At 44.5% G+C, this 27,335-nt stretch overlaps 2 protein-coding genes across 3 annotated transcripts; both read left to right on the top strand.

Moving 5' to 3' along the window:
- Positions 1–5,513: 5,513 nt before the first annotated feature.
- On the top strand, positions 5,514–15,723 carry LOC118993510 (triggering receptor expressed on myeloid cells 1-like). Of its 2 annotated transcripts, none has more exons than XM_037055993.1 (4): positions 5,514–5,589; positions 8,504–8,862; positions 10,069–10,258; positions 15,277–15,723. In XM_037055993.1, the coding sequence occupies exons 1-4, from the start codon at positions 5,543–5,545 to the stop codon at positions 15,380–15,382; spliced, it is 702 nt and encodes a 233-aa protein (XP_036911888.1). In that variant the 5' UTR covers positions 5,514–5,542; the 3' UTR covers positions 15,383–15,723. The 2 variants fall into 2 exon arrangements, with proteins under 2 accessions (XP_036911888.1, XP_036911893.1); XM_037055998.1 differs by having other exon boundaries at positions 5,514–5,591; positions 8,515–8,862.
- Positions 15,724–19,769: 4,046 nt separating this feature from the next.
- LOC118993911 (triggering receptor expressed on myeloid cells 3) lies at positions 19,770–25,712 on the top strand. The gene is given in 8 exon segments (XM_081833787.1): positions 19,770–19,854; positions 21,177–21,268; positions 21,271–21,301; positions 21,304–21,387; positions 21,390–21,521; positions 25,161–25,257; positions 25,259–25,287; positions 25,666–25,712. Coding segments are annotated over 8 exon segments (597 nt in total).
- The last annotated feature ends 1,623 nt before the right edge of the window (positions 25,713–27,335 follow it).

Raw genomic sequence — 27,335 nt, 5'->3', positions numbered from 1 at the left:
CCTACAAAGGAGTTTCCATCAGACTGTCAGCTGATTTCTCTGAAGAAACCTTGCAGGCAAGAAGGGGCTGGAAAGAAGTATTCAAAGTCATGAAAGACAAGGATCTATATCAAAGATTATTCTATTTAGCAAAACTATCACTTAGAAGGTAGAAAATATGAACAGTAAAATGACAACAGACAACTATCAACAACTGAACCTAAAAAACCACAAAAACAAACCAAGCAAAAACTAGAACAGGAACAGAATCACAGAAATGCAGATCACATGGAGGGTTATCAGTGGGGAAGGGGAGGGGGAAATGGGAGAAAAGGTACAGGGAATAAGTAGCATAGATGGTAGGTAGAGAATAGACAGGGGAGAGGTTAAGGATAGTATAGGAAATGGAGAAGCACCAAGGGATGTGGGGAATGGAAGTGGGATGGGGTGTGCAGGGCAGAGGGGAATAAAGGGAGAAAATGGGACAGCTGTAATAGCATAATCAGTGAAATATAGTAAAAATGAAAATTGTTATTGTATAAATAACTGGTGTCTATATGAATTGGTTCTTATAATCCACATAAAATTGAAAGTCAGCATTATTTTTCATGTGGACCTTTTGGTAAAATTTTAAAAGTGTAATATTTCTTTTTTAAAAAATATTTTATTTATTTATTTTTAGAGAGAAAGGAAGGGAGGGAGAAAGAGAGGGAGAGAAACATTGGCTTGCAACCCAGGCATGTGCCCTGCCTGACTGGGAGCAGAACCCGAGACCCTTCAGTCACAGGCTGGTATTCAATCCATAGAGCCACACCAGCCAAGGCAAAAAGTGTAACATTTCTGTAATAATTCTTTTTTTAAAAAGATTTTAATTATTTATCTTTAGAGGGGAAGGGAAGGAGAGAGGGAGAGAAATACCAATGTATGGTTGCTTCTCCCACGTCCCATGCTGGGAACCAGCCTGCAACCCAGGCAAGTGCCCTGACTGGGAATTGAACTGTGATCCTTTGGTTTGCAGGCCTGCGCTCAATTCACTGAGCTACACCAGCCAGGGCCTGTAATAATCCTTAACATAACTGAGTTGATTATTGATCATAATCTAGTAGCATTTTATGAAATTACTAATATACTTTAAACTACTACAATACTAAGGCAATGAATATCTTTAAATACTTTTGAGAAACTGGAGTTCAAAATTAAAATGTATTGTGGTCAAATAAATTAATATCTGTATATGTTAGGGACCAAATCTAAATTAAAGGTCTAATATGTGTCATGCATACATGCATATATATAATACATTAATACACACAGACATGTAATTTTGACCAATGGAATAAAGAACTAAGGTGCTTTTAGAAAGTTTCAAAAACTTGTTCTTGCCTGCATTCTCCCTTTTATTCATGCTATGAAATTCTCCCTCAAATTTTAAACAAAAATTTTATGTATGTACTTTTAGAGAGAGGGGGAGGGAGGGAGAAAGAGAGGGAGAGAGAAATCAATGTGTGGTTGCCTCTCACACACCTCCTACTGGGGACCTGGCCTGCAACCCAGGCATGTGCCCTGACTGGGAATCAAACCAGCAACCCTTTGGTTTCCAGGCTGTCGTTCAATCTGAGCCACATCAGCCAGGTCTCCCTCACATTTTTACTTTCCCTAATTTCTTCCTGGGGCTGAAACAGGGTTGCTTCCTTTCAGTTTACTGGTACTATGCTAAGGTCGTACTAGCAGAAGGATACTCTGGAAAAATGACATGTAACATAAGTGCCCAAATATTGGGCTAGGGATTTGGAAGAATAAATATAGTCCTCACACCGTGCCCATGAGTTCTACACCTATGTATACTTGTCAAAATGTAGAACACACTACTTCTTCCTACAACTCAAAATGAAAAAGGAAACATACATATTTTGGACATTATCTTATCAAATGTGTGAATAAGATTTAACTGGTATTGTAATAGTCAAGGTGGACTAGCTTGTGTTACAAGAACCATAACCTCTCTCCTCCCCCTCCAATCTCATTGGCTTGGCCCAACAAAAATGTGCCCCTCATACCTCATTTCTGATGCAAATGAACCCTCAAAGTTCTGCTCAGTCAAGTTACTTAGAGAATTGACTGATAAAAACTTCCACAATCCCTTTAGAGGAAGAGGAAATATGGTGAATTCTGAGCAGACACAGAAAGGCTCACTGCAACTGATACAGATTTCTGCTCAGAACTCATTGATCAAAACCAATCTCATGGCCATCCCTGACTTCCGAGGCTGCATGGTGGTAGAAACCCACCAAGTGCCAGGAAAGAGAAGAGACACATTTGTGAACAATCCAAAAGTTACTACATGTTCAACACAAGAATAGTTTAATTATGGGATGGCAAGAATATATATCACATGTTTTAAGATTAAGAAAATGTCTGGGGTAATCACTATGTAAGGTATATGAACGTCTAATCACTATGTTGGACACATGAAGCTAATATTGTATGTCAACTGCAATTAAAAATACACTTACAATATAAATAAAAATTTTAAACTTAAAAAAGAAATTATTTTAACAAGCAAGAAAAAGTTGACGAAAGAGGGAAATCTACTTAATATGCTTTTATACTGAGATTGAATAGAAAATGACAGTAGAGTTAAAGTTGAAGTGGATGCATCTAAAATGCATTTGAAGATCATATATTCTTTTTTAAAGATTTTATTTATTAATTTTTAGATAGAGGTGAGAGAGAAGAAATAAGGGAGAAACATCAATGTGTGCTTGCCTCTTGCACACCCTCTACTGGGGACCTAGTCCACAACCCAGGCATGTGCCCCAACTGGGAACTGAATCAGTGACCCTGTGGTTTGCAGGCTGGCACTCAATGCCCTGAGCCACATCAGCTGGGGCTGAAGATCATTTATTTTATATATTCTATTTTTATTTTGTTTGGTTTTTGCCATTAACCTCAATACCAATTTGCAGCATGTCATAGTTAATAACCAATAATTTTGGAAGTTTACTTATACATTTATATTATATTTCAATTACATGACTAGAATTTTTATTGGTATAGTAGTAAATGCAAAATGATTTTGCTCAGTGGAGACTTCCACTGACTAATATGCTTAGAAAAGCTGGTTGCAAGCAATTCTTTTCCACTCCACTTTTGGCGATGTCAGGCTAGTAGTTTGCTATCAACCATCACAAGAGTATTTATACCATAGAAATTGGCAATTGCTATGAATGAAGCTGCTTTTCAGAAAGCTAATTATTAGATATTTATCAGGATATCACCCAATAAAGGTGAACCAAGAACAATACATGTTGGACATTTGTTTTATCTTCTTGGGAGAAATGTGCCCATTTTAAAGCTAGTTTATTTATCTTTTTATTATTCAGTTGGTAGTGTTCTTTTATATTTTGGATACTAGACCCTTATCAGATATATGATTTGTAAATATTTTCTCTGATTCTGTGGCTTGTTCTTTCACTTTCAAGTTTGTATCATTTTGCAGCACACAGTTTATTATGTTGATGAAGTTCAATCTATCTATTTTTCCCTTTGTGTGCTTTACATGTCATATTGAACAAGCCGCCGCCCACCCCAGTGCCGTAAAGATTTACCCTTCGATGGGCTCGCAGAGTGGCGCGGCCACTGTGAAACACAGCACGGAGGTTCCCCCCGAATTATACACAGAACCACCATTCGGCCCAGCAGCCTCACTGCTGGGTATTTATCCAAAGAAATCCAAAACTCCAATTTGAAAAGATATATGCACCTGTATGTCAATGGCAGCATTATTTATAATAACCAAGATATGGAAGCACTCTACGTGTCCATTAATACATGATTAGATAAAGAAAATGTGGTGCATTTACACAACAGAATTTTACTGAGCCATAAAAAGGAATAAAATCTTACCATTTGCAACAACGTGGATGAACCTAGAGGGTATTATGTTAAGTGAAGTAAGTCAGACAAAGAAAGACAAGTGCCCTATGATTTCACTTATATGAGGAATCTAAAAAATACAAAATAAATAGACAAGTGGAGTAGAAACAGATTCCTAGGTACAGAGAAAACACTTTGACAGTTGTTAGATGGGGTACAATTGACATACAACATAATATTAGTGTCAGGTGTACAACATAATGATTTAATATTAGTGTATATTTGAAATGATCACCATGATAAGTCTAGTTAACATCCATCACCACACATAGTTGTGATGAGAAATTATTTTGTTGTGGTGAGAAATTTTAAGATCTCGTCTCTTAGCAACTTTCAAATATTGTTACCTATGGCTGCCACACTGTACTGAAAGGCTTTTTAAAAAATATTTTATTTATCTATGTGTAGAAAGGGGAAGGGAGGGAAAAAGAGAGGGAGAGAAACATGGAGAGAAACATCACTGTGTGGCTGGGGTCTCCTGTGCCTCCCACTGGGGACTTGGCCTGCACCCCAGGCATGTGCCCTGACCTGGAATTGAACCAGTGACCCTTTGGTTCACAGGCTGGCACTCAGTCCACTGAGCCACACCATCCAGGGCAAAAGTTTTTTAATATACATTATATCCTCATTTATGTCCCTTTGTTCCATGTTCTACTTCAAGAACATCTCTTATTTCTAGATTATTTATAGGCTGGATTTCTGTGACTTGTCCTCCAATATACTTCTGAGCTTTTCAAAATGTCTTTATTCATTTTGTATTTGGAAGTATTTCTGATGTGAATCTTCTCTGCTATTGATTTGATTTTTCACACCATCGAATCTGCATTTTATTGCTTCTGGTATGGAACCTGTTTATTTCTTTTTTCATTGCTGTCCTGTCCTATAGCACGCTCTTTTCTTCCTTTTCAAAAAAATCTAGGCCTATTCTTGTTTAGCGGTGGCCATGTCCTCTCAAATTGTTTTTGGGGTTTCCCACACCTAGGCCACACCTACAGAACGCTGAGGGCAGCTCCAGGTGGTGGGCCAACCTGGTGATGAAGAGGGCGTGGACCTCGCATCAGAAAAAGCTGAGAGAAACAGGGTGAGCATGAGTAGGGACAGAATATGGAAATAAGTTGGGTCAGGTACCTCACTGTACACTTTCCATATAGATCTCACTTAGTCCTCACAAAAACCTAAAAAGTGAAGCATTATTATTCCAACCTGTCTCTCTGTGTGCCTGACACTCTGACCTGTGCTGAACTGGATGGGAGAGAGCACCTCTGGAGAGCTAGGCAGCTCTCTGTTTCACTGATAATATTATGCCTCACGTTTGTTTATACAAAAATGTTACTCTCACCACAATCCTATGAGGTTGGTTGAACAGGTCATTGTCTTTGTCCCCAGAGAACAGAAAACTGGCAACCTGGACAGGCTTACTTGAGAGTTGAGCTTTGTCTCTGGATTCTTGCGTTGTCTTTGACGTCTGGCACTGAGGCAACCAGTGGTGAAAACATCAGTGGACTCGGAACTTCCCAATAGTAGTATCATATCCTGTTGTGTAACTTTCTGGAGCCGCTATATCAGGGTGTTGCCTTGTAGCTGTTTCAGGAGCCACGGTGGCAGTCCGAGTTGGTGCCCTTGAAGGATGAGGAGGACCAGGCTCTGGGGGCTGCTCTGGATGTCCTTCTTCTTAGGTAAGGCACGGAGGAGGTGTGAGCAGCTGCGGTCTGCTCAGGACCTTGGAAGTTTCCACCATGAGAAAGGTTTCCCTTTTCTTTTGAAGCTCCGGGAGAAATGACCACCCGGGATAGAGTCAACCAATAGCTATGCCAGGCAGGCTTTCTCTACCCAAACTTAGGAGAATCGGGGGTGGTAATCCATGTGGTTCAAGTGGGGTTTGTTTCTCATGGACAAGTGCATTTCTTTGTGTCTCATTCATGTTTTTCCAAAGGAGAATTGGGAGAAGACGAAGGGTTGAAGGTTATGTACTTGTTGTGCCCTATGGGGATGGATTCAGGGTTATCTAAAAGCTCCTTCCAGCTTCTGTGTCCAGGAAACAGAGTCACTTGGCACCCTTTCACACATGGCTGGGACTGCACTAGTCCCCAGCAGACAGCTACTGTGGGCCAGGGAGCTCAGAGGGTGAGGGCTGACTCTAGAGTCAGACTGTCTGGCTTGGAGTCCTGACTCTACCACTCTGTACTGTGGGAATCTGGGCAAGCAACTTAGTGACCTCTGCTTTATTAAATAACCTGTGCCTTGGTTTCCTTACTCTCAAACAGGAACAGCAGTGTCAATCTCATACATTATGAAGACTAAAGGACAAAGTTATGGAGGTTAAATGAGAGAGTATTTAAAACAGCAATAACTGTTGCTAGTTAGCAATAAATGGTATTTGTTAGTCTTTTGAAAATTAACTTAAGGAATTTCTTTCTTGAAATGGTGGAAGGAGTGGTGCACAGGTAGCACTTCAGCATCGGTTTCTGACTGTCTCTATTCTCAACAGATGGGCAAGTTTGCAAGCAGTCTCAGTCTCCTGTAGTCCCTACTGTCTTAATCCATTTGGGCTGCTCTAAAAATACTATAGGCTGTGTGGCTTGTAAACAGCAGAAATTTATTTCTTAGAGTTCTGGAGGCAGGAAGTCTGAGATCAGGGTGCCAGTATGGTTGGGGTCTGGTGAGAGCCCTCTTCCAGGCTGCAGACTGCTGACTTCTCACCGAGTTTTCACATGGTGCAGCGGGAGCATTCATCCTGCTCATCAGGGAAAAGTCCTCGTGACCTAACCATCTCCCAAAGACCCTACCTCTTAACACGGTCACACTGGGGATTAGGACTTCAACATTGTTGTGGGACAGTAACTTTCAGACCATAGTATCCACCTTGCCCGGGGAGTTGGCAAATCATTCACCTATAACATGAATTAAGAGATTAGGGATTCTTAAATTAATGTCACAGAGGTGGAGAGTGGAGCATGTGTATTTTCTTCAGAGCCCATCACAGTGCTGGGCACTGAACAGGTTCTCACCCACAGTTTGATGAATGACTGAGTGAATGAATGAGGGAACCAAACTTGGTCTAAGACAACCCTTAGCTTTTGCTCACCTGTCCCTTAGAATGGCATTTCTGACCAAGGTTCATGGGACTCACCAGGAATTTTATTTTCAAGGTTTACTTAGAAACCAGAGTCTGATCCTAGAGGAATTGGCCAAGCCTGGTTTCCCTCTCAAAATCCTCAGGAGTCCTTGAGTTGGGTCTTTCCAAGGTCAGGCTGAGGTAGCGGGGGCCTGCTAGAGCTCTTGGCCCATCCAGCACAGAGGTGGGCTGTGATGAGCCCGGGGACCCCATCGAAGGGGCAGTTGTCATTTCTCAACAATGTATACTGTCAGAGCTACTGCTCAGGGAGGGAAGTGTGTATATGCAGCAATAGTGTTAATAGTAGCAGTAGTAGCTGTAGGGAACTGATGGCCTGAACTGCAATTTAATTCAGCATTATTGTCCAGCTAATATTTGGTGCTCCATGGAGGAAGGTATCCCAGGTCTGATTGGATAAACTGTAGTCCCTGTTGTGTCCAGTTGAAAACATAGACCCGGATCTTCTTCTTGCTCCCATTTTACTTGGGTCTCCCACTAGGAAGGCTTACTTCAGCCAGACCAGATCACTCCCAATTCTGGGTGGTTCATCTGCTTCAGCCCCTAAGAGTACGATTGCAACTATTGTCAGTACATAACCCAAGTGTTCTCAGCCTTGGTGTTACTGACATTTGGGGCGGAATGGTTCTTTGTTATGGGGCTGTTTTGTGCATTGTAGGATGGCCCCTACCAATTAGATTCCAGTAGCACCCTGTGCTCCCAGATCCAACAACCAAAAATGTCTCCAGGCATTGCCCAATGTCCTCAGGGAAGGAAAGTTGCCCCCAGTAGAATATAGCAATTGAAGTTTCATGTCCCACTAACACATCAACTCGAGTAAGGAAGAGCATTCTTCTTAATAGCTACAGCAGTCTCTGGGGGCATTCCAGTTGGCTCAGCCCCAGTCATGTGCCCATTGTCAAAGCAACCAGAGTGGCCAGGGTGATACGGCTCTTTAATTGGCTAAGCCTGTGTTATGTGTCCACCCTTGAGAATGGGGACAGCCCTATCAGTAAAGACACATAGGATTGGTCCCCTGAGAAAGAGGTGCTTTGATGCCCAAAGAAGACATAGGGGAATACCAGAAAGTCAGATATCTATGTCCACCATGTCCTCAAGATGGTTTCCTCAGTGTTCTTCCAATAGTTTCTTGAACTGATCTTTCTCTTGACTTAGATTAAGTTCCTTTAGCTGTTTGAAGGAGTCACTGTCTGCTGGTGTCATGTCTGCATGTCCACTCTTCACTCTCTGTACACACACACACACACACACACACACACACACACCACTACTCACAGTGAAAAGACCTGGGGTCTGGTGCTGGCTTGCAGAGAAAGTTGTCTCTTTGCTGCAGACCAAAAGGTTCTTGTCTGAAAAATAGGTAGTTAAGCAAGAAAAGGAGGTGGTTCTTCCGTCTTTTTTTCCAAAGACAGGAAAGCTATTCCTCACAGAGCCTAACTTTGATTCCCTGCTTACGGATCTCCAAGATGTAGCTAAATCGAAGGAGAAGAAGTATGAACTAATGGAGGGGCAGAGCCTGGAAGTGGAATGTCCCTTCGATGTAGAAACGTACCAAAGCAGCCAGAAGGAGTGGCAGAAGCTGAAAGAAGGAGAGAAGCCTCTGACACTGGCAAGGACAGAGAGGAGCTCCGGGCAGACCAACAAGGTCCAGGTGGGGAGGTACTCCCTAGAAGACATCCCCGGTGAAGGTTTACTGGTTGTCCAAATGACTGACCTACGACAGGAGGACTCGGGATTATATCGGTGTGTGATCTACCAGCCTCCCAAAGAACCCTTCATGTTGCACCGTCTAGTCCGCCTGGTGGTGAAAAAGGGTGAGTGACCAGGGACTGGGAGGTAGAGGATGGGGAGGGCCAGGCTGGGTGGCGGAAGGGGGCTGTGGTGGTAGCACTGCAGAGCTGTGGTTCAGGGTATCCAGTAGCCTGTCCTTCTCCCAGAAGCTCCGCGTCCTTCATTCGAGGTCCCTGAGAGGCATTTGGTCCAATAGTGAAAGTGGTTTTTATGTATGGGATTCCTCTTGGGTGACAGAGCCTAATTTGGGTTGCTCTTACAGGATGAGGGGTACGGCAAAAGATGAGTGGAAGACTTTGGATAATTTGGTCTCATTCTTCAGGTCTCCATGTAGTCGTTTCCTTGGGAAGCCTCTGGGATCCACTCTCCCCTTCCCAAGGATGCATTTGATGGCCCTCCGAAGTGCTTACATAGCAGTGCTTCTCACGCCTTACTGAGGGCACAGACCACCTGGGGATCTTATTTCAAATGCAGACTGATTCCAAGGGTCTGGGGTGGGACCAAGACTCTGCATTTCTGATCTGCTCAAAGATGACGTTGGTGCTGTGGTCCATGACTCCCATTTTGGGCAGTAAGGCTACTCAAAATACAGAGCTCACTTTGTATCCCCTCTCATGGACAACACTATCTCCCTGGGTGGTAGTGGCCAGTTTACTTATGTCTCCCCTATTGATTTCTGAGCACTTTGAGGGAGGAGCCAGCGCTTTGCTTGGCTCTGTATCCCCAAGTGATTAATGTGGTGTGGGGCACACAGTAAGCTTGAAGTAGATGTTGATCCAATAAATTAAGGAAGGCAGAAGAAAGAGAGACAAGTTCAAATTCCTAGTGCCTGAGGAATCCTAAGCCTAAGGAAGACAAGGAAACATATGCAATATATTAATAAAAGATGGCTTGTGAAGCCATGTGCCATGGGTGTGGTTGAGTATAAGGTGGAGTGAATGGTAAAAGCTAGAGTAATCAAGGACTTGTTTGTGAAGAAGACAGCCTATGGATTGGTGAAGGATAGCAGGCATTTCTAATGACGAACAGAAAATTCCTCCTCTCTTTTCCTCCCTTCCTTCTTCCCTTTTTCCTCTCTCTGACCCAGGCTGGCCCCATACATTCTTTTTAAAATCTCAGCAAAAGAAAACCTTGCATGATGAATGTCCCTGCTCATGTCCCTCCTCAGCTCCATTTACCCTACCATCCATCCAATCATTCATCCATCCATCCAACGTGTCTTCTTGCAGATCCTGCTTCGAACAGTAATCCTCCTGAGAAGGTGGCCGGGATTCCCACCACTTCTCCTATCACCACCAAGGCCCGAAGCAAGCTTCCTATCAGCCCAAACACTGTGACTCAACCCTGGTCCACATCAACTGTCAGCCTCTCCTCTCCTAATCTGATAGTCAACTCCACACATGGGATGGATGTCATTAGGTATGGTTTCCAGGTCTCTGGAGGAGGGGGCTGGTGTAGACGCCTAGCCCTTGATTCCCAGTCCATGTGCTGAGAGGATGTGGGGAGTAGGGGAAGGGGGAGGGGGCAGCACAGGAGCAGACTGAAGTCACTTGGTAGGACTTCTCCGGGGGAGGAAGGAGGTGGTGCCAGCGTTAGGAGGAGCATGGCAGTGAGGCTGCCACATTCCCCAACTCACCCTCTGTTTCCTCTCATGCCAGAGAAGGCAGGAAAATGGCACCTTTGCTGAATTCCAATGTTAATTCATGTTTATGTATTTTAACACAATAATAATTCTAAACATTTTCATTATTTTTCCATGCTAAACTCTTCTTGATGCTGCTACCTAGTCTTTGTAATTATAATTTCAACGCATGCCTACTTTTGTATCAGTGGAAAAACTGTAATTTGCATAATCATGTGCCTGTTTTGAGATGTTGAGATTATTTCCTTTTTTTTTATAGTATTAACTCTGAGCTGGACATATTTTTGCAGATGTCTTTTTCTTCTTTGAAATACTTTATTCAGACAAAGTTACTGTTGAGAGAATTTGAACATTTTTATTGCCCTGCATACATCTTGCCAAACACTCTTCCAGTGACCAGAAATAATCTGCAGTGTGGTCCATAAGGCGTAAGTGAAGCAGTGTCTCTGCCAACTGGCCTCGGAGGAGTTAGCATTTCTTTATTTTTTTAAAAGATCTTATTTATTTATTTTTAGAGAGAGGAGAAAGGAGAGAGAAAGAGAGGGGAAGAAACATGAATCTGTGAGAGATGCATCAATTGGTTGCCTCTCATGCACCCCCTACTGGGGACCTGGCCTGCAACCCGGGTATATGATTGGGAATTGAACCAGCAACCCTTTGGTTTGCAAGCTCAACCCAAAGCTACAACTCAACCCACTGAGCCACATCAGCTAGGGCAGATTTAGTGTTTCTAAAACATTCCTGCCCAAATAGATGTGAACTGGCAGTTTCTCTCTTACTGTGGATAATGAGCTCCTTGTGGGTAGAGGTGTTGCCTTTTCCTCTTGCACTGTTTCACCAGCACCAGCCTAAGTGCCTGGTATGTAACAGGTGCTCATTGAATCTCTGTGAATGAAATAAAATAAATGATCTACTGAGGGTCAACATTTTTCTGTATTCACAACTTTTAATTTCTAGTATGTAAATGAGCATGTATAGCCTTTGCCCACATTCCTACTAGAGTATCCCCCGCCCCACCTCTTTTATCTATTAACTTTTATCTTAACTAATTATAAACTGTGATAGCCTCTTGGAGTCCAGGCAGGAAAGCAGAAGCCACTGAGCTGTGTGAAAACAATATAATTTAATATAGGGAGCTGTTTGCCCAGGTGATGGAAGAGCAGGGACCCCAGTTTGGGGATGGATGGAGAGGCCCCTCTGAGGAAGTCACTTGTCACTCTGACCTAGGGTGCATTCCCCAGAGGCAGGCTGTGGAAAACATCTCATGCAGATGCTTTAGGAAGTGATACCAGATAAAACCACTAGGGAAGTGGACCAGGAGAGAAGGAAGCCTAGTAAAGGGTGTCATAACCAAGCTGAGTCTCACAGGGGGAACTTCGACTCAGTGCTGCAGAGGGCCCTGGGGACCCACAGGTCACACCCAGAGTTGCCTGTCTCAGGGGGGGAAAGCAGGGAACTGCCAGGCACTCAGAGGTCTGGCAGACTGACTCTTTGCAGTCTCTGGAAGGGCTAGGTACTGGCCTTGGGAGAGTGAATGCACCCATGAGCTCCCTGCATGAAAATCTTAAAAGGTTGGCATAGGATAAGGAGGGACACTGGCAGGAGAGACAGGAAAGAGGTGGAGTTATCCGAGTCTAGAGCTGGGATCTTTAGGCAGCAGAGCTCAAACCAGCACGAGGGCACAAGGGCTCAAGGGCCGCAGGGAAGAGGGCTGCAGAGGCACTGGGCCAGCTGGCCCCTGCCCCACACCCTTGCCAGCACTACCATTGGCTGAACTTGACCAGGCCACGTTCCACATCTAGTGAGATGGTGAGTCAGGACACTTTTGTAGGCTAGAGTTGGATGTAATGCCAAAGGGCCATTTCCAGTTTTCTATGGCCATTATGTTCTTTGTCCCTTTGCTACAGTGTACATTCGGTTTTCAGTTTTGTGTAGGCAAACGTTGATCCTGAAATTATTGCTTTGTTTTATTTCTTAATTGTGCTTGATGCTATTTCCCAGTGATGTTTCATTATTTAAAATTTTTATTTAAATTTCTAGTCATCTTTGGGAGGTGTGATTATTTTCTATTGCAGAAATTGTAGAAAAGATGACTTTCTCTTTGTATTAGTATCTAGGTACCACTAGACTATTTACTAAACAACCCTTGCCTATGTAGTGGGCTCTTGATTGAGCTCCTTAGATGTTAATTCTTATATAATGTTACATCTGTCTTTGAATTTTGATTTGCTTCACTGTTCCCTATTTCTCTTTTTGTCTCATGTCTTGTCACACCAGTTACTTGTGCTATGACCTATTTCCATGTCTACTGAATCTAGATAGGCTAAGTGTCCTCACTCATTTCTATTTCTTTTTTTAAAGTATATTTTATTGATTATGCTATTACAGTTGTCCCATTTTTTTTCTCTCCTTTATTCTTTCTCACCTTGCATCTCGTCTCCCACCAGCATTCCCCTCTCACCTTAGTTCATGTCCATGTGTCATACATATAAGTTCTTTGGCTTCTCCATTTCCTATACTGTTCTTAACCTCCTCCTGACTATTTTGTACCTACCATTTATGCTACTTATTCCCTGTTCCTTTTCTCCCATTCTCCCCTCTCCCCCTCCCTGCTGATAACTTCCTCTCCCCTCTCCATGTGATCTCCATTTCTGTGATTCTGTTTCTGTTCTAGTTGTTTGCTTAGTTGGTTTTTGTGTATTTTTAGGTCCAGTTGTTGATAGTTGTGAGTTTGTTGTCATTTTACTGTTCATATTTTTTATCTTCTTTTTACTAGATAAGTCCCTATAACATTTCATATAATAAGGGGTTGGCGAAGATGAACTCCTTTAACTTGACCTTATCTGAGAAGCACTTTATCTTCCCTTCCATTCTGAATGATAGCTTTGCTAGATAGTGTAATCTTGGTTGTAGGTCCTTACCTTTCATGACTTGGAATACTTCTTTCCAGTCTCTTCTTGCCTGCAAGGTTTCTTTGGAGAAATCAGCAGATAGTTTTATGGGCAGTCCTTTGTAGGTAACAGTCTCCTTTTCTCTTGTAGCTTTTGATATTCTCTCTTTATCTTTCATTTTGGGTAATGTAATTATGATGTGCCTTGGTATATGCTTCCTTAGGTCCAACTTCTTTGGGACTCTGTCAGCTTCCTGGACTTCCTGGAAGTCTTTTTCCTTTGCCAGATTGGGAAAGTTCTCCTTCATTATTTTTTCAAATAAGTTTCCAATTTCTTGCTCTTCCTCGTCTCCTTCAGGAATCCTTATGATTTGGATGTTGGAACATTTAAAACTGTCCCAGAGTTTCCTACACCTCTCCTCATTTTTTTTGGATTCTTGTTTCTTCATTCTGTTCTGGTTGAATGTTTATTTCTTCCTTCTGTTCCAAATCATTGATTTGAGTTCCAGTTTCCTTCCCTTCACTGTTGTTTCTCTGTATATTTTTCTTTATTTCACTTTGTGTAGCCTTCACTTTTTCCTCTATTTCATGGTCATACTCAACCATTTCTGTGAACATCCTGATTACCAGTGTTTTGAACTCTGTATCTGATAGGGTGTCTATCTCCTCATTGCTTTGTTCTTTTTCTGGAGTTTTGATTTGTTCTTTCATTTGGGCCATATTTCTTTGTCTTGGTGCCCCTGTTATGTTGTCAGGGGAGGAGCCTTAGTTATTTACCAGGGTGGGGCAGCCCACTACACTGTGTTGTGGCACTATATGTGGGGCAGAGGTAATAGAGGGAACAATGCTCCCTGCTTGGCTCTTTCCTGGCCTTCAGTCACTTCCCCCACTTCTCACAAGCAAATTGGGCCCTTGTGGTGCTGATTTCCAGGTAGCTGGGTTTGTGCATGTTCCAGGACCCTGTGGGTCTCTCCAATGGACTCTCCTCTGTACTGGGAGGTTTTTCTGCTGCTGCAACCCCCACTGGTTTTTACAGCCAGAGATTTTTGAGGCTTTCTTTTCCTGCGCTGGAACCCTGGGTTTCATGGTCTGTCTCACTCCTCAATTGTTCCTCCTGGTCTATCCACACACACATTTGGGACAACCAGCTGCTACCTCGCCCACCCACTCCTCCAGCTGCTGCCTTGCCACATGTCCTCTCCACCCCAGCTTTCCATCTCTGCCCCTTCTACTAGTTTGGATGAATGTGTCTTCTTTAACTCCTTGGTTGTCAGATTTCCATGCAGTTTGATTTTCTGGCAGTTCTGGTTGTATTTTGTGTTCAAATTTGTTGTCGTCCTTCTTATGGTTGTGCAGGGAGGCAAAGTGTATCTACCTATGCCTCCATCTTGGCTGGAAGTCCACCTCTATTTCTTCTTTAAAAATGTTATCTACTGACATTTACCCAAGACATTTAGAATCATTTTTGGTAAAAATATATAAAAATTCATGATGGAATTTTGATAAGGATTGGATTCTTCTCAGTTGATTGATGAGGAAACTGAGACCAAAGAGATGAGAGGCCTCTCCCTGGAAGTAGATGATGATGCTGAGGATAGGAACTAGGTTCCCTGATTCTGGGACCTCTCTGTTTCTCTACTCATCACAGTGAAGGAAGGGAAATTTAATCAACCTTCCTCTTCTCCTTGTTGTTTCTTCTGGCCTTATATTTTCTAGTAAATCTATTTCTAATCAGTAGTTTTAGGCAATGGGACACTGAATGCACAGGGCCAGTCAGTATGGAGAAAGGTTCTGGAAGAAGCTATACAAATAAAATAAGTGATATGAAGAACTTTTGTGGAGTGAAACTCAAGAGTGAGGGAGTGCCATTGCCAGCAGCAGCATTAAATCTCTTCTCTCCCCCAGGATCTCTCCAATCAGTATCATCACTATCGTGGTGTGTGGAATCCTGACCAAGAGCCTGATCTTCACTGTCCTGTTGGTTGTCACACAGAGGTCATTTGGGCCCTAGATCCATGAACCCACAATAATGCCCTGTGACCTCCATCCATATCCACCTGGCAGTTTTGCTAGAAGAAGACTGTGAAAGGGGACAAAAAGGAGGGGGGAGCAATGCCTGAGCTGAATCTGTAACACAGGTTATTTCTAAGGCTCATGATCCCAACTTCCTGGCCCACTGAGTTGCCCCATTTCACTAATAACCTTGGGTGTGTGCTTTGCCCCATCAGAAGAGAAAAATACAGTTTCAAATATGCCCCAGGCCTCCATTCTACCAGAGGCTTAGGGTTTCCAATAAATAAAGGTAGAGTCCTGCCCTGGTTGGTGTGGCTCAGTGGATTGAGAGCTGGCTTGTGAACCAAAGGGCCATTGGTTCCATTCCCAGTCAGAGAACACACCTGGGTTGCGGGCCAGGTCCCCAGTGGAGGGTGTGTGGGAGGCAACCACACATTGATGTTTCTCTGCCTCTCTTTCTCCCTCCCTTCTCCTCTCTAAAAATAAATAAATAAATGTTAAAAGAATAAATACAGAGTCCAGTGCTTTTCACTGTTGCTTGCTGTCTTGTGGGGGGGGGGGGTTGTAAGGTACAAGGGCATAGCTGCTGAATCTGTCTTGGTCCTTGTTCTGGACCACAGCACTGTGGCCTGACCCAGACAGAGCTGCACTATAGAAGCATCTGCTCTCCTAGCTTATGCGGCCTTCCTTTCTTCTAGAATCAGACATTTGGATTGCTCCATTTACCAGTGGCCCTTTCCAACAGAAAGGTGTTGAAAAACCTTAGAATGAGGAGAAGACATGATACCACAGTGAGAATTCCATATTTGGGAAGAAAAAAACAAGTTAACCGGAATGCAGCATCCTGGGACAATACTGGGAGGATTGGGTAGGACTGATAGAGAATATCATTTGCCTATCAGTTGTGTCATCACTGGATCTTCAGAACAATTCTGGGAAGGCAGAGAAGTGTCTGCCTCCAGAAGTGTCTGGAACGAGGCCACATGAGTAGTGTGTCACCACTTGCTGGTAGGATAAAAAAACTACAGAGTTCCTTTACTGGAGACTAAGCCCGTATAGAAGAGAATAGCCAAGAGTTCTGGCTGTAATGCCTCTAAATGCCTCTTTTCTTCGTATCACACAAGAGTCAGGGGTGACAAGATCTTGCCATTTAGGCTTCTGGAGGCTCTTCCCTATGTGCACTCTCAGTTCCCCACCCTGCTTTCATTTTCCTTTCTAGGTCTGCCTCTCTGAGTCCCTCATGATCATTGATGAAATAGGTGTCCAGGCCCACCTGTGTCTGGCAAAATCCAACAGATTTAAATCAAGACTTTCTAATTTCCTACCTCCTTTGGCTCTAAAACAGAAGAGTCCCCTATCAGTGGGGAGAAAATGATGGATCCTTCTATTACAACTCAGCAATGGTGAAGGCCAATTTCATATCAAATTCCCCAAGAACAAACACACCTTCCAACACACAACCCATTTTGTGCTAGGGAAACATATTCCTACAATGAGCATAAATTTAGCCCACTGCTGTGCAAAAAGGTACCCGAGTACTAAGGTTCAGCCGCCCCCTGCAACTACTCTGTCCTATCTGTATCCCACTGCCACCGTGTAAGGACTCCCTCATCAACCGGAGAACAACTGCTCTGTCTGAAGCCTCCAGGAGGTTGGCACTGAACCCATAGAGATGGTCTCTCATGCCCCAATTTTGAGTCCATCAGAAGGTGTGTTAAGGGAATTCATGTCTTCTGAGAAGGAGTTCTTACAGAAACCATTCGTCCTAGTTCATCTATTTTCCTGCCTAAGAGAGCCGAGCAGCTCAGAGGCAGCTCACACCACAGGGTGTGCAGTGTTTGCTCTTTGAGGTTACTGGTCTGGGACCCTGGGACCTGCAGTTTAGCAAGTCCAATGACGTCTCTGTTCATGAAGTTGACAAAAAGGCCAGGGCAAGGGAGGTACCATCGTTAAATGTAGAAGATTTCAGGGCAGTGTTTCTCTAACTCTAGTCCTTAGACCACCTGCATCAGAGTCTCTTGGGACATTTGTTTAAAATGTAGGTTCCAGGGCTCCCTCCATACCTGATGAATCACAGCAGTGGCTCTCTCCAAGTGATCCTCAAGCTTATTTGGAAGATGGAGTTCCAAGAGGTCATCATGCTCTTTACTAAACACCATAACCAACTGCATGAGTTAGCATGCTTAACTATAGATTAAGTCATGTTTAAGTCCAATACATTAAATTTGCCTGAGAAATTACGTGCACTAAATTGGAAGACAAATGGTTATGCTGGATGCTCTCCCATTTGCACCTATAGGCCCACCTTCCATCCTTTTCTTTCCTGGCCAAGGTGGGTTAAATCAGCAGGCTCCTTTGCCTACCAGCTTCTGGTTGGGTTTAGCAAGTGGGCAGCATGAAAGCAGAGCAGAAAATGGGAGGAGAATGAGGGCAGGGTTTTTATCCTCTGGGTTCCTGTGTGGAGTGGCTGCATTGCTCTAATGGAGGTCCCTTCAAAGCCCCTCACCAAAGAGCCACTATCTCCAAGCTTGGGCAATTGCGCAATCCCCTTACCCCTTCAGGCCTAGAGGTGGTAATGGATCACAACCGTCAGCAGCCTCAGGGAATTGTCGCATCCCTTACTGATTTCCCGAAATACCACCCTACTCTGATCAAACAAACACTTCTCAATTACTCAGTTTCGGAGAGCCCCCTGCTTCTTGTTGGGGCTTTAACTAATACAATAGTGTAATGTGGTTAATTCCACAGGCCTTGGAATTAAACAACACCAGTTTGAATTTCATCTCTACAACATCCTTGAAGTGTGTCTGATCTCAACTGACACAGTTAATCTCTCCGGGCCTCATTCTGGAGATATTCCCCATCGTCTCATTGGCAAAATAACCAGTACCAGTCATGATTCTTGATGCCAACAGCTGAATCCAATTCTGGCTATCTTAAATGGCAAGGTAATTTAGAAAGATATCAGTAGTTCATAGAGTCAATAAGAAGGCTGAAGGACCAGGTTTAGAAAACAGCAGAAACCAAGAGAGAATGGACAGCAGAGGCCACAGTGGAGGTTATAGCATGAGACAGTCTAGAGATGAGCTTGCCATTCAGGCCACTGCCCCAGCACACTTGAAGCCATGAGCTACTTGCTACCATACTATTCATGGACTCTTAAGGTGCTGTCATCTCCAGCTGGTGCTGCCAAGTTGTATCACAGGCGTAGGATCCAGAACCCTGGGCAGAATCATGCATTTTGCCAAGCTTGGGTCAAGTCACAAGCTTGTGCCCTAGGTACCAGGGAGAAGAGGTGGAGGAATTTGCTTCCATATCAACAGAGAGGGAAGTGGAATTCTGTAGCCTAGGGACACCCACACTTTGGGGCGTATCCCCCCAAAATAAAAGGCACTGGGTGATGCAGACCCAAAAGATGGAAGATATTCACTACACAATCTCCCAAAGCTGATTGGATTAAATGAGATAACCTGAGCAAAGAATCTGGGTGCAGGTTTTACTTAATTTTTAGAGAGAGGAAAGAGAGGGAGAAAAAGAGGGAGAAAAACATGGGTGTGCGAGAGATACATCAATTGGTTGCCTCTTACACACCCCTAACTGGAGACTCAGCCTGCAACCCAGGCATGTGCCCTGGATGGGAATCAAACCAGCGACTTTTCAGTTCACAGGCCAGCACTCAGTCCACTGAGCCAGAGAAGCCAGGGCTTGTGTAGAGCTTTTATAGGTATTGGCTATTTGGACTGCTTGCCTCAGAATCACCTGGGCTGCTTGTTAAAATGCAGATTCTTGGGCCTACTCCAGACTTACCAAATCATAGTCTCTGGGGATAGAGCCCAGGCATGTGTGTGCTTGCCAGGCTTCCCGAGTGACTCAGTCACATGCCCATACTTGAGAATCCTGGTGTGGAGTAAGATTAAAGAAGGCACGTCATCAGGAAGGTTTGAACCAGGCCTTGAAGGGCAAACCAAATGTGAATGTACAGTCCATTCCAGACAGGGAGAGTGGCAAGAGGGGTTGTGGGATGTAGTAGTGGTCAGTGTCCAGTGATGAGAATGTCTTGGTGACCTGAGGAAGTGAGTGGAGCAGAGGTGGGACATCAGAGGGGTGAGTCTAGAACTGCTGTGGTGGACAATGGGGAGCTATTGAGTGTTGCCCAATAGGGCTAGGGCATAATGAAAACAGGAAGGAAGGTGTCGCAAGGGCAGTAATCTCTCTTTTCTCCTTTTGCATTTTCCTGAACCTGTCCCTGTCATCACACTTTCCTTGGGGTTTCTCAATTGCAAAGTAACAGCTAAATATTGCAGGGTAGATAGAAAATACCCAAATGGACCACATCCTTCACCAACTGGGACGGCCCTTGGGACGGCCAGCACACAGCAGATGGAATGGAGAGAACAGGGCACTGGGGGTGGCCATGGCTGCTGCCGCTGTCTCTGCTGCTGCTGCTACTGCTGCTGCTGTGAGTCTCAGGTAAGGAAAGGCAGGAAGAGAGATGCAGGTAGTCGAGGGAGGCACCTACTAAGAGGGATTTTCTTTTACTTATTTAGGAGGACTGGAATGGGAAAAGGAAGATAATGAATGCAGACTGTGCTGCTTGATCCTGACCCAGCAGGGATCTAGTGCATCTCAAAGTTGGGAAAATTATGTGAAGTCAACCAAATAACTGTTCCTTGTTGTGCCGGGCCCCTGGGAAATGTAAAGCAGTACAAGGCACAGTCTCCCCTTAATGGAACATGTAGGCGCTAAGGTAGAGGAGCATTAGGAGGGGAAAAGGCACATAATGAGAAAGGGGCCAAGTGGCAACATGAAGACAAAATACAGCAGAAGTCCAGCAAGATGCAGGGAGGGATTGCAGAATAGAGGTTCTGCAACCAGACAGGTGGGTTCAAATTCTGTTTCTGCCACTTTCCACATATGTGACCTTAAGAAATCCTAACGTCTCTGAGCCTGTTTCATCATTTGTAAATAGTACCTACTTCAGAGGGTTGTCCTAAGAGTTAAACTGCCAGCACACAGCAGATGGAATGGAGAGGATGTAAAACACTTGGCTTAGTATTTAGGGCTTAGTAAGTGCTTCTTAAAAGTTATGGTGCATGACAATGATGATGATGACGATGACGACAACGATGATGTGACGAAGTGTAGGGTGATCAGTGATACTGAGGGTTGAAAGGAGGCTGGAACTACTCAGTACACTCCCCTGTGGGTCAAATGGAATGGACATGGGTGGGGAGGAGTGGGAAGAGCATTCAGATGGGGACATCAGGGGCTGACACAAAGTACTGTAGCCTGAAAGCAAGGGGCATGTCTGAGGAATCGAGTAGAGCAGAAAGGCAAAACTGGTTAAGTTCTCTTTTTACTTTCTTAAAACTTTTTACTATGCAAAATTTTCAATCTACAAAACATAGAAGGAATAGTCACCACAAACTGATCACCTAGATTCAAACACTGAACCATGATCAATACGGAGCCTCATTTGTTCCATATGTGTGTACTTGTGTATTGCTGAAAATGCTGAGCCATTTCATAGTGGTCATATGAACTAAGGGCAGGGAGTGCATATGGGAGGGAAGTGCAGGGTGGAGGGGAATAAAGGAGAGAAAAATGGGGCAACTGTAATAGCATGATCAATAAAACATACTTAGAAAAAAAGAAATTCTAAATTATTCCTAAATGCTTAATGAACCTACTGGGACTCTCGTCTGCCCTCTTGTAGCTGCCAGATGGTCTGTAGAGGTGGGGATGGTGGGAGAAACGTTGGCTCCCTGAAGCACCCTGACTTCTCCTTCTAGGGTTCCAAGCTGCAGGTGAAGATGAGGAGCCAATGTGCCTGGTAGAAGGAAGGAAACTGGCATACCCTGTTTTTACAACATTATGTTACAGGACTCCAGCCTGGAGGTCTGGCAGGGGGTGGAGAGCTAGGCCTCCCAGAGACACTGTTATGCAAGAACACTAGAAACAGGGACCTAAACTGGGCTCGGAATGGGAGATACCTACTAGAGGATTTCCCACCAACACCATATTCATGGTCACAGTGATTGAGCTCTGGAGGCAGGACTTGGGGCTGTATCAGTGTATGATTGACCTCTCCCCTCAGAACCCTGTTGTCCTGCCTCCTCAGCTGGTACAGTGCAAAGGTGAGCAGCAGCAAGAGCCCAAAGAGGAAAGGGTTGTGCAGGCTGAGCTCCTTAGCCACAGGCCAGGGCTCCATCTGCCACCAGGGCTGCTTTGGAGAGCGAGCACAGTGTAGTGGGACAAGCTCCGTACCCAAAATCAGAGCACCTGCTTCTTCCATTGTCTCGATTTGTGATTTTGGGAGTCATAGCTCCTCTCTGGGTCCCAGTTTTCTTGCCTGATAACACAAGAAAATTGGACTAGGTGACTTCAAAAATCCTCTTTGTGGCAGAGTACCCGAGAGAGAAACCAGATAACTGAATGCCAACCACGTATAGCCCAGCATCTCTGCTGTCTCCGTTTTACAAGGGAAGAAGGCTCAAAGAGGTTACACTGCTCACTGTGTCTCTCAGCTGATCGAGGTGCAGCTGGCATCTGACAGAGACCCATCTGATTTGATTGTCCTTGGTGAATCCTGGAAGTGGGCCCAGTGTGGCCAGTAAAAACTGTCCCCTTTCTCAAGTGATTTAAAAGGGAGCAGACAAGGAACAGATATTAGAGAGAAAGATGAAGGACTTTCACTGACCTTGAACTGCTTCTTGTTGGTGGGGGCACTGACAGCTCTCCCCCTCTTTTCTTAGAAAGCCTGTCTACCCACCTAACCTAATACTTCTGCCTCACATTTCTCAATAAACCTTCTCGTCTTGAGCCAGTGAGTTGGAGAGGGCTCCACCATGCAGGACCCTGCTCATCCACTTCCTGGTAACCCAAAATGTGTGAGTATCAGGGCAGGGCTGGGCTAAAGCTGAACTTCATGGTAGTGTCTGGAAACAAAGAGCTGACAAAGCAAAATGACAGTGCTATAGGCAGGAGTGGAGGGAAGCTACTGAACCCACACAACAACAACAACAACAAAATCCTCCACCTTTTTAGAAACATCCAGTAGTGCCCAGTAATTAAGAGCCTGGGTCCTGCATGGTGGAGTCTTCAGACTCCTCAAATGATTTATACCGTCGATTAAGCAGTTCCAATGTCCTCTACCCAGGAACATTTTATTAATTCAGTCTCAGTACCTGTACATGTGGAAGTACTAAAACTGCTGTTCTTTATAAAGGTAAGTGGGGCTGTCGCAGGAGAATAAAAAGTACTCTGGCCTGGATTTCCCCTCCCTCTCAACCCTGAACCTACACAGTGACCTTGAGCAGGCTCCTTGTTCTCTTCTAGGCTTTCTCTGGTGTGACGTTCAGTGGCTCCAATTCTCTGGGTTTCTCCACATTGAAGTTCAGAGAAACAAAGGCCTTATACTGGACCCTTGGCAGAGTTTACCCACTCCAATAGACAGCTTGGGCCCCCCAGGTCTGAATCCATCACTTAATAGCTACCTGGTTCTTTAACTCAAGTCTTATTAAAGACAACAAGAGAAATAATGGAAATAACTGAGCACATATTGTTGAAAGAGAATGATAATCAAGTTTAATACAGAATAAATGTAAACATAATTATTTTTGTCAAACCACAAACCAGTGGAGCTTTCATAGCAGCAATCGGAGAAAACGTTAGGCTGACGGAGCCAAGGAAGCTGAGTCAAGGACAGATCGTTCCTTCCTGAAGGGCTGACTGGCCTCCCAGGGGCAACAAAGACAGAGCCCTCTGAGAAGGACACCTGTGGTAAACCCTGAGGGGGCCTGAAGAGGGGATGGCAGCCAGGCACTGCTTTTAGTTAGGTTCAAACAAACGGATGGAGAGGTCTCCCTGGCGTGGTGCTGGGCTTGTCCAGGAATAAATGGACTTACCCTCAGTGACTTGTGGGGAATGCTTCTGTATTTTCCTTCACTTTTCTGTGTGGGGGAGAGCATGGCAGCTGGTAGGCACAGAAAGAAACTTACTTAATGTGATGCTGTTCGGAGGTGATGGATATTGTCCATCCAACCCAATTATAGGAGGAGAGACTTGAAATGGGAATTTAAGGGAGGGCAGGTGGGCCATGGGAGGCATGAGGAGGGAAGTTCCCTGCCTAATGGACCTCTGCGATGGGTCGGAGGCAAGAGCAGGGCTTGTAATGGGTATGGTGAGCAGACCACTTGACTGTGATGGGCTGGCTGGACGTGGGGGCTGAGAGATGAAAAATTAGGCCAGGCTTATTGGACAGGACTCTGAAGGCTGAGACCAGCAAAATGTCACAGGAATACACAGGAAAGAGTCAGGAGACATGGGTCCCTGTGCTGGCTCTGCTGCTGTCTACTGAGTGACCTTGACATTCCCTGTTCATCCTATTCTTTAGGGGTTAGATTGGATGGTGTTGTATGTTGCTCCCACCTTTGACCTTCTAGGACCCTGTGAATGTTGATCCCTTAAATATAGAGTACAACCCCATGACAATGAATTTAGGAGATGGCTGCTTAGCCTGTAGAAGAAAAATTGTTCCAAACATCTTGTAGATCCCTGTCCAGTTCATGTTAAGGCAGCCAGGTTGTGCCGACAGCCTGGCAAGCTCAGGGTATGCTTTCCCGCCTTTACCAAGCATTCTCTGGGCACCCAGTAGGGGCCTTGTGCCAGTCAAGACCCTCAAGAGTTTTTAATCTCTTTTGGAATGTGGCGCCTACCTAAGAGAACCAACCCTAAAGGGCAATCTGGATTCAGTGTAAGTTGTATCTGAATGAGGGCTGCTGCACAGAGCCCACCTCAAAGCAGAACACTTTGGGGTTATTAACTGGGGCTCTTGGCTCATGCCTCTCGTGTGGGTTCCAGAGAGCCAGGCTAGACCACATGAAAGACTGGTTCCTGATCCAGGCAGGCGGAGGGAATCCTGAACCTTCACTACTATTTCTCTCCTGAAGTCCTCAAGCAAGCCTTGAATATTACTACATCAAAACCGTTAAAGTCTCATCCACCAGTCACAGAGGAAAGGAGTTGAGGGTTGGGGAGCTCAGATCATAAAGGTGTATTATACACCTGATGACAAGGCATTGCCTAGAAAATGTGGCCCAGGTGTGAATGGAATCTGAGTAATCAAAGGCCTCTTCCTTGAAATTATAGGAATGGGATCAACAGAAGTCCTTCCCTACTCAGGGTTGCTGGAGCACAGGAATGGAGGTGAGTGTAGAAAACACTACCTAGGGGAAGAAAAGGTAGCAGAAGAGTAATAAATGCAGAAGAAGGGGTGACCGCTATGCCAGGAGCAGGTGGTAGGAATGCCCTCACAGAGTGTGTCAGCTACAAAGGTAGACAGTTCGGCTGAGTGGAGAGGAGGTGGGTAGGGTTAAGCAGGCCACTGAATTCAGACTGTGAGAGCCTTGGTGCCATGCAGTCTTGTGCACTTTGTCCTATAGGCAGTGGGGGCAGGAAGAGCTTCCCCTGGCCCCTAGAGTGGAAGAGTGAGGGCTCAGTACAGAGTGACCCAGGAGCTGTGTGCAGGAGGTACACAGGAGGGAGCTATTAGAGGCAGAAGACCAGGTAGATTTTTTTAGGGTGAAAGCCAGGGCAGAGGATTATGGGAAAAATAAAGCCCAGCTTCCAGTGGGCAACACCCTGCCTGGCTACTCTCTTGACCAAGAGGCAGGGAAGTGTGCTGAGCTTCAGAGCAGAACATTTGGCAGACACCCACCCTTGGGGATTCAGGAGGGTCAAACCTAGGACACCAATGCTTGCGCTTGACTTTCCAGGCCTACCTCTTGCCCTTGACCTTTCCAGTTTGCCCATGCTGGCCACTATTCTGACTTCTGGATTTGTCCTGAGCAAGGGCCTGGTGTTCTCAGTCCTGTGTCCTTCTCTCGAAAGGCTGGGCCTCAGGTGAGTGGGGACTAGGACCAAGCCTGGAGTGGAAGTGAATGAGGGGATCCAGGTGGTGGCTGCAGATGTAGGTTTAGAGGGACCATGTCCCAGGGGTTCCTCAGAGCTTCTCCCCTGACTTTCCCCATTTCTGTTCACAGGAGTCTTTGCACAGGAGGCAGGGCCAGCCCTGGGAATGATGTGAATGGCCCTGGTCTGGGTGCCCCAGGACAGGAAGACCTGGGGGTGGGAGAGGCCTGCTGTTTTTGCTGCTTGGCAATCTAGTGTTTTGTTTGTGTGTGTGTGTGTGTGTTTTTTTCCAGAGGAGGGAGGGAGAATAAAGCAGGGGCTGCATGGATAGATCATTTCAAAACACTGTCTATTTTTCTCACTCCTCAGGGGAACCAAACTGAGGGAACAAGCAAAGTTGTCCTTCCAGGAGCTGACCAGTCAGGGTGAGCTTGCAAACATCGCATTCCACATTCTGTTCAGTAAATAAACAAACTTCTCTCTCAGAGAGAAGATAAGGTAAGTCAAAGCCTTCCTAAACATCTGTGAGATCTCTGCCCAGACATTTTCTTATTCAGAAAGAGGAAATAGTAATGAGTGGGGAAGTATGGGGAGCTGGGTGGAAAGAGACCCACTGAAATAATCAGAGGACAAGGAAATGGCGAATAATTTTTGCATTAAATACGACAACTGACTGGCACTCAAAGTGTAATTCAAATGAACCTTATGTTTGTTCCCTTACTGCTGTCCAGACTCACTCTGCAGGGGGTGTCTCTAGCCCTCTGATGAAACCTATGGCAAGACCCATCACTCTTCCAGTCAACTTTTAAAAACATTTTATTTAATGTTATTTTAAAATTAAATTTATTAGAGTGACATTGGTTAATAAAATTATATAGGTTTCATCTTCTGGCCGTTTAAAAAAAGTAGCCTTTATTTTTTTAGAGCAGTTTTAGGTTCACGTCAAAATTGAGGAGACAGGACAGAGCTCCCATGGAGCTCCCGCCCCCATAGGTACACAGCTGCCCCACTGCTCACATCCTGTTTCACACACACTGTCACCCACAGACACACCTTCCCATTCATTTTGTTTAATGTGTGTGTGTGTGTTTTACTTTCCCCATCTTCATCGCGTAGCTGCACTTCCTACGTTTCTCCCCATAGGCATTCTCTCAATACATTTAATGTACTTTCCATACATGTATTTACATTTGTGGGGTTCCTTGAAAACAATAGAAGTGACTCATGCACTTCATTTTATACACATTTTACTCTAAGCTTCTGGAAATGACTCTCAAAGCCATACTTTTTTAATAAAAAATGTGCACTTCCATGGAAAACTGCATTGTGTCTAGCACACTCTTCCTTGTGTTCTCCGATTCTGATTCAATGAGAACTATTTTATAATTCTGTAAATTGTAGGTAATTGGCAGATGTAAAAAATTCTGTCTTCCTTCCTCTGCTGTGGGAGGTATGAAAACCCTAAAAGTGGTTTGTCTTCCCACACAATTCATTTCAACATTTCTTTATTTTTTATTTTTTAAATATATTGTATTGATTATGCTGTTACAGTTGTCCCATTTCCCCGCCTTTACTCCTCTCTGATTTGCACACCCCCTCCCACCCACATTTCTGCCTTTAGTTCATGTCCATGGGTTGTATAAAGAAGTTCTTTGGCTTCTACATTTCCCATACTATTCTTAACCTCCCCCTGTCTATTTGATACCTAGCATTTATGCTACTTATTCTCTGTACCTCCCCCTCCACTCCCACAGATAACCCTCCACATGATCTCCATTTCTGAGACTCTGTTCCTGTTCTAGTTGTTTGCTTAGCTTTTTTTTTTTTAGCTTTGGTTGTTAATAACTGTGAGTTTGTTGTCATTTTACTGTTCATATTTTTGATCTTCTTTTCCTTAGATAAGTCCCTTTAATATTTCATATAATAAGGGCTGGGTGATGATGAACTCCTTTAACTTGACCTTATCTGGGAAGCACTGTATCTGCCCTTCCATTCTAAATGAGAGCTTTGCTGGGTAGAGTAATCTTGGATGTAGGTCC

The sequence above is a fragment of the Sturnira hondurensis genome, unplaced genomic scaffold, assembly GCF_014824575.4.
Source record: "Sturnira hondurensis isolate 20B ecotype Veracruz unplaced genomic scaffold, ASM1482457v3 Scaffold0000880, whole genome shotgun sequence".
Classification (NCBI taxonomy): domain Eukaryota; kingdom Metazoa; phylum Chordata; class Mammalia; order Chiroptera; family Phyllostomidae; genus Sturnira; species Sturnira hondurensis.
The sequence above is the reverse complement of the archived record's forward strand: the minus strand, read 5'-3'. Positions and strand labels throughout refer to the sequence as shown.

Excerpts from the sequence above, each read along its gene's own strand:
- LOC118993510 (XM_037055993.1), top strand. The coding sequence starts at position 5,543 with ATGAGGAGGACCAGGCTCTGGGGGCTGCTCTGGATGTCCTTCTTCTT. Across the intron at positions 8,863-10,068 it reads CCGCCTGGTGGTGAAAAAGG|ATCCTGCTTCGAACAGTAAT; the intron begins GTGAGTGACCAG and ends GTCTTCTTGCAG. Across the intron at positions 10,259-15,276 it reads CATGGGATGGATGTCATTAG|GATCTCTCCAATCAGTATCA; the intron begins GTATGGTTTCCA and ends TCTCTCCCCCAG.